The 6,000-nt window shown below is 38.7% G+C and overlaps 1 protein-coding gene across 1 annotated transcript in view; it reads right to left on the bottom strand.

Annotated features, from left to right (window-relative positions):
• Window positions 1-347: 347 nt before the first annotated feature.
• Window positions 348-6,000, bottom strand: part of MYOF (myoferlin) — a 158,406-nt gene continuing 152,753 nt past the window's right edge. The window contains 4 exon segments of the mRNA XM_020964136.2: window positions 348-953; window positions 2,424-2,571; window positions 2,938-3,047; window positions 4,485-4,675. Coding sequence (XP_020819795.1) covers window positions 912-953; window positions 2,424-2,571; window positions 2,938-3,047; window positions 4,485-4,675 — 491 coding nt within the window. The 3' untranslated portion in view covers window positions 348-911.

Raw genomic sequence — 6,000 nt, 5'->3', positions numbered from 1 at the left:
GTATGAATTCCCTACACTGAGGAGATGCAGATCTGGGCCAGCACTAGGAGTCAGGGTGGAGAAGGAGGAAGAAGAAATGGTGCTTTTAGAAAATGAATCTGGTGATTCTGTGAAAGATGGAATAGAGAGAAGAATATGGCAGCAGTGGGAAGCCCAGGTGCTTACTGACAAATTTCCTGGGTCTTCTATCTAGAACAACCTGTTTTCAGTACCCCTGTTTCTATTCACAGAATTAGGATCTATTCCTTTTGAAAGAAATGTTTACATCCGAAAAAAGGTAGTACTTCACTCTGAAATTTCCAAGGGGAAACCCTCCCCCTATCCCTCAATAGAATAACAACAGCTCACAAAGGTCAAACATTTATATTGGGTTTCCTTGTGGATGCTGGTCTGAGGACCACCAAGTTTATGCATAGAACACAGAAGGTAGACAGTTTGGGCTAGAAATAAGAACATTGTTCTGGCTGTTTGTACTCATCATCCCTTATTGATGTCAAAAAAATAACAAGTGTTTTCATGAAGTCAAAAGGCTGTGGTTTCCAACTTGAGCTATAATCATTTTAGGACTACATGTGAAAAGTAAATATTTCAGAAAAAAAATTTTATAACAAAAATGTGATTCTTTTAAAAAATAATGGAACCAGCCACCTGAGAGAGTATTTAGAAAAAATACAGTTTAAAAAGTTGAAACATAGGATTTGAACATTGAGAAGGCTAGATGGTCAAATGATGTCTGGCGGTCAATGATTCCCATCTTTCATGATCCCATGAAGCTTAATGACTTCTTGGCAAATTTCTTGCTGTTTTCATTTCAGTGGGCACAGAAGTGACCAGAGAACAATAGTGCATTTGGTCCATGGTTTGAAGGCAGAGTACCCCATTGCAGGTGGGCATTAAAAATGTCTTCCTTTTTATTTTGCATTTGGTTTCACGATTTTCATTGATAAATAGTTCTAGAACGGAAACAGAAACAAAAAAAATCAGAATATTGGAAACAGCAAAACTTGCAACAAGTAGTTTATGATGTAAGCTATTTTAATATTCAAAAGATCTGTGATTTTGGCATTATGGGAAATTCCCACTCTGATAATTCTCTCTAATGACACCAATTACAACAGTTTATGATTTAACAGACTGATAAATTTGGGGCCATTATCAGAAACATATGGAGGTTAAATGAATTTTCATGAAGGTGATAAAGTCACAAAACTAATAAATATCAAAGGCTGGATTTGAACCTAGGTCATCCAGATTCTAAGCTCAGCCCTCCATCTCCTACACCACAGCACCTTTACAGATTGCCATAAATAGGTCATTAGTAGTCAATATGGGTCTGACTATAATTAAAAATTATAAGTAAATTGGAAGGTGTTAGACTGGATGATAAGACTATCACACTGGGAAACTGGGGGAAAAAAGCTCAAGTTTTAGAATTATATAAATATCCTTCTAAACATAAAACAACATGCTCAGTTCAAACATGTGTTGAATACCTACTATGTTCAAGGCACCATGGAAGGCACAAGGTTGCATAAGACATGGTTTAGGTGCTTAAAGTCTAGTAAGGAGATCACAAATATATACAAATATCTATAATACCAAGGAGTCTTTGATGAATGTCAGGTAAGTGGTACAAACTTACATCCTGTATAGAGGGAAAGAAGGAAGGAAGGAAGGAGGGAAGGATGGAGGGAGAGAAGGAAGAAAGAAAGGAAGGAAGAAAAGGAGGGAGGGAATAAGCATTTATATAATACCTATTATGTGTCAGACTTGGCTATGCTAAGCACTTTACAAAATTATCTCATTTGATCCTTGCAACAACCCTGGAAGGTAGGTGCTATTATTATTCTCATTTTACAGTTGAGGCAACTGAGGTAGATAGTGGTTAAGTGATTTGCCCAGGATCACACAGCTAGATTTGAACTCAGGTGTTGCTGACTCCAGGACCAGTGCTCTAGACACCTAGCTGCACCTTAAAGGGAAGGAGGGGAGGGAGAGAAGGAGCGAGGAAAGGAAGGAGGGAAGGAAGGAAAAGAAGAAAGGAAGAAGAAAGGGAGGTAGGGAGTTATAAAGTATGGTAGAAAGAGGACTAGATTTAAGAGTCCAAAGCCCTCTGACTGAGTCCTGGTCCTGTCACTTGCTAATCCTATGACCTTGGACAAGTTATTGAAACACTCTTCGCCTTAGTTTCTTTTCCTATAAAATGGGCATAATGATGTCTACCCTTCTTATCTCATAGTATTGCAGAGAGTATCAAATTAGATCTTATATGTAAGATGCCTTGTAGCTATAGTGTTATATAATTTCCAATGTCGTTATTTATTCCTATTCGGTGGCAACAGAGACTAGTGTCACGTATCAGGGAAGGGATGGATTCCGCCACTCAGTGAGAGAATGGAATGGAAGCTGTAAAGACCACGTACCGGCAGAGAATAGAGGAGCACTGCTATGAACAGCAGCAAGATCAGCAGGATGAGCAAGCCGATAATGACCCATTTGAACCGACGCCACACGATGAATTTCATTGTCTTGCAGGGGTTGGTGAACCAAAGGAAGGAAGTTTCTGGTCGACTATATTTTGACAGAAGCAAAATGACTCACATGAACCCTGAGGGTTAATTAAGTACTTTCATCTCAGAAGGGGAAGACTACTGTTCAACTAATAACTAATTCTATTCATTGAGTGAAGGTAACATATTCTAATCTTAACAGACACATTACACATGGAAGCTTCTAATGATCCAGGAAACAAATGGGGTTCTGCTTCCTCAACAAGGTAAAGAAAGGATAGAAGCAAACCAAGCCACTCTCTCTCCTAGCAAATTAATTAGAATGGCAGATAATTCATTCAATTTGGCAATTTGTCAACAAGAGTTTTCCAACTCTCAGGCCGGTTGGGATCCCGTAAGGACAGTCAGAACAAAGAGAACAGCTTACTTTGGTGGCTCTAGCTTGGGGTTCATATTGGGCTCATCCCTTCCTTTCCCAGCTGGTCTTTCATCAACTTCCTTCTCATTGAGGACTTCCAGAGTCATCTCCACTTTACCCTTCAGTAAATCAAAACAGGGTAAACACAAAACATCAGATGTTCAAAAGTATTTCACTGAAGTAGAAAAACATTTTTTCTAAACAATGATTTGTTTGTTGTAAAATGATCTCTAGATAAACTTAAATTTTATTCAAGAACTTGTGTCAAATTTTCTTGTATTTGGGTTTCTGGACTAGCTCTTTTGTGGGAACTCAAGGCCTCTCCGCCTCTTGTACCCTTTCTTCTCTACTTTTCTTTTATCTGCTTTTCTTTCCTACACCAAGCACTCATCTCTTTTCCTTTGTGACTCGCCAATGCTTTTTTATTTTCAAAATGTATACGTGTTCTGTCTTTTTAAGGTATGGTCTACTCAGAAGACAGAAGTATAAACCAGACTTAACCACTTCTTTAACTGGTTACCCAACAAGGAATTCAGGAGATCTGGGTCTTAGGCCTGGTCTTGCTTCTAACTAGCCATGGAAAAAAAATCACTTAAATCTCTGCGAGTCTCAGTTTCATTATCTATAAAATGAGAGGGTTGGGCGTGTTAAAGATCCCTTCTGGCTTTTCTGGGATATGGTATCAATAAAGGAAGTTACCTCAGTAATGTTGTTGTTCAATCGTTTCAGTCATGTCTGACACTTCAGATGCTGGATACCATTTCCTTCTTCTGCTTATTTTACACATGAGGAAAATGGGGCAAATGGGGTTAAGTGACTTGCCCAAGGTCACACAGTTAAGTGTCTGAGGCTGAATTTGAACTGAATTTGAGCTGAATTTGAACAGGCCTGACTCCAGGCCTGATGCTCTATTACACCACCTAGCTGCCTAATAATCAGTAAAATAGCAGCTATATATTTACATACAAAATATACATACATACATAAGTGCATATATACATATACCTATATACATATAGGATACCATATATATGATTTTGGGGACACCCTATATGTGTGTGAGTGTATGTATGTATGTATGTGTGTGTACACATATGATGTTCCAAATATATATAAATACATTAAATTGAATTATGTATATGGAACATCGTGTGTGTGTGTGTGTGTGTGTGTGTGTGTGTGTGTGTGTGTGTGTGTGTGTGTTTCTACACTTTCAGAATAGCCTGTAGAACTTTTCTGATGAGTCAGTTCTGTGATTGGAAGCTCTGTGTTTCTTTCTGTAATACATTTCACTGGAGCCACAGGGGCATTAGTCAGTCTTTCTCTGAAGAGGTCTTGTGACATTGTGCTGTGCTACCTTTAACTCCTAATTCTTCAATCAGTCTAAGAGCTGTGGCCTTTTATTGCTTTGAGCTCCAAAAGCATTGGTTCCCCCCAGGTAAATACTTTCTTGTCCTTTGATTCAATATAACTCTGGGTTCCAAACCCCCTTATAAAGGACAGAAACATCAATGAAAAAATGGAGCAAATTATTCCCAACCAAGAAATACTCATACAGTCATCACACGTGTGCCATCTTTTTCTGCATAGCATGGCCACCATCCTTTCATGGACTTCTGTTCAAAGAGTGAGACTGTCTTTGATTTGAGTGGGTTCATTATCTTGTAGTCTGGAATCATGTCCAATTTGCACTTTTCTGATGACTTTGCAGGAATAATTGTGTTATGTAAATCAAGTTCCAGAAAGCCTAGAAACAAACCAAAAAAATGAAGAAGAAAAAGAAATTTAAAACACTTAGCTTTGTTTGCAAATGAACTGCTGAGAGACAGAGATAAATCTTAAGTGGACAACGACAAAAGAAGACAATAGAACACTTGTAAATTTCTTGAGTTCTTTACAGATATGATGGAAAATGGGAGGTCTCATTGACTTAGCTGTCTATTAGTCAACTTGTCACATAGAGAAGCGTGGTTCTTACATCTCCAGGCATAGAGGCAATGATTTAGGTAGCAGTTGAACTGGTTGACCTCTAACGTCCCTAAGATTTTATGATTCTTTGCTTTATGGGTCTCAGACAAATGAACATCTGCAGACAAAAGCTTTATTGGGTTGAGTGCCCTTGGACCGGGCATGCAGTTTGCTTTGCCCTCAATGGAGAGGTCATTTGTCTGTGTGAGGGCATCTGTGGCTCAGTATACTGACACCCCAAAGAGACACTCAACCGTAAACTCCTCTGAGTATTAGATCAACTTTAAGAATTTATGAATGAATATTAACTACCCCTCCAGTTCCTACTAGGAACAAGAGAGCCACAGGCAAAGAGGCATATTTTATACTCTGTGACATGAAATGTGCACCTTTGGGTGACACAGTTGTGTGATGATTTCTCTTATGCTTGTTGATCCATCCATGGTGCCATGTTTCTTTCTTTAATTTTTTTTTTTAGTAATAAGAGAAAAGAACAATCACCCTCAGTCAGACCCATGGCCCATTTGGAAGTTTATTAAGAGTTTTCCATTTGTAACCATTTTTGAATTTCATAAAGATAAGAACAAAATGACCAGCTTAGTTTGGTGGGCCCACTATTCTGTCTCTACAGGACACACTGTGGTAGAATTGGTAAGTCCTCTTTGTGATGACTTAACTCAAAACCTCCCCTAACTTGTCTCTTATAGATCTGAGAGACAGTGAGCTGTAGCAGCTAAGGACTACCTTCAGGGTTTAAAAGATCTGGGCCCAAACCCGGACTCTGGCAGCACTATGTAGCCATTGGCAAGTAGCTTAAACTCTCAATGCCTCAGCCAACTCAGGAAGAACAAACTGCCCATCTATACCCTTGGAGGAAGTTCCTGACCCTATCCTACAATGATAAAATCCTAAGTGTGGACCGAAATAAAAAGTATCAATAATCCAGAGATTTGTGTAAACCCTCTGTGAACCTTCCCTCATTTTTCAGCTTGTCTGATCTTTCAGGATTAATAGGTTTGCTGCCTGTTTTGATATGTACCACACAATAGATAAAAGAAAATAAATAGATAGTACTACACAATAGAGGCAGATGATAGCTATGAC

Source organism: Phascolarctos cinereus, unplaced genomic scaffold (assembly GCF_003287225.1).
Source record: "Phascolarctos cinereus isolate Bilbo 61053 unplaced genomic scaffold, phaCin_HiC Scaffold_3;HRSCAF=262, whole genome shotgun sequence".
Taxonomy (NCBI): domain Eukaryota; kingdom Metazoa; phylum Chordata; class Mammalia; order Diprotodontia; family Phascolarctidae; genus Phascolarctos; species Phascolarctos cinereus.
Note: the sequence above shows the minus strand (reverse complement) of the source record. Positions and strands in the feature narration are given on the sequence as shown.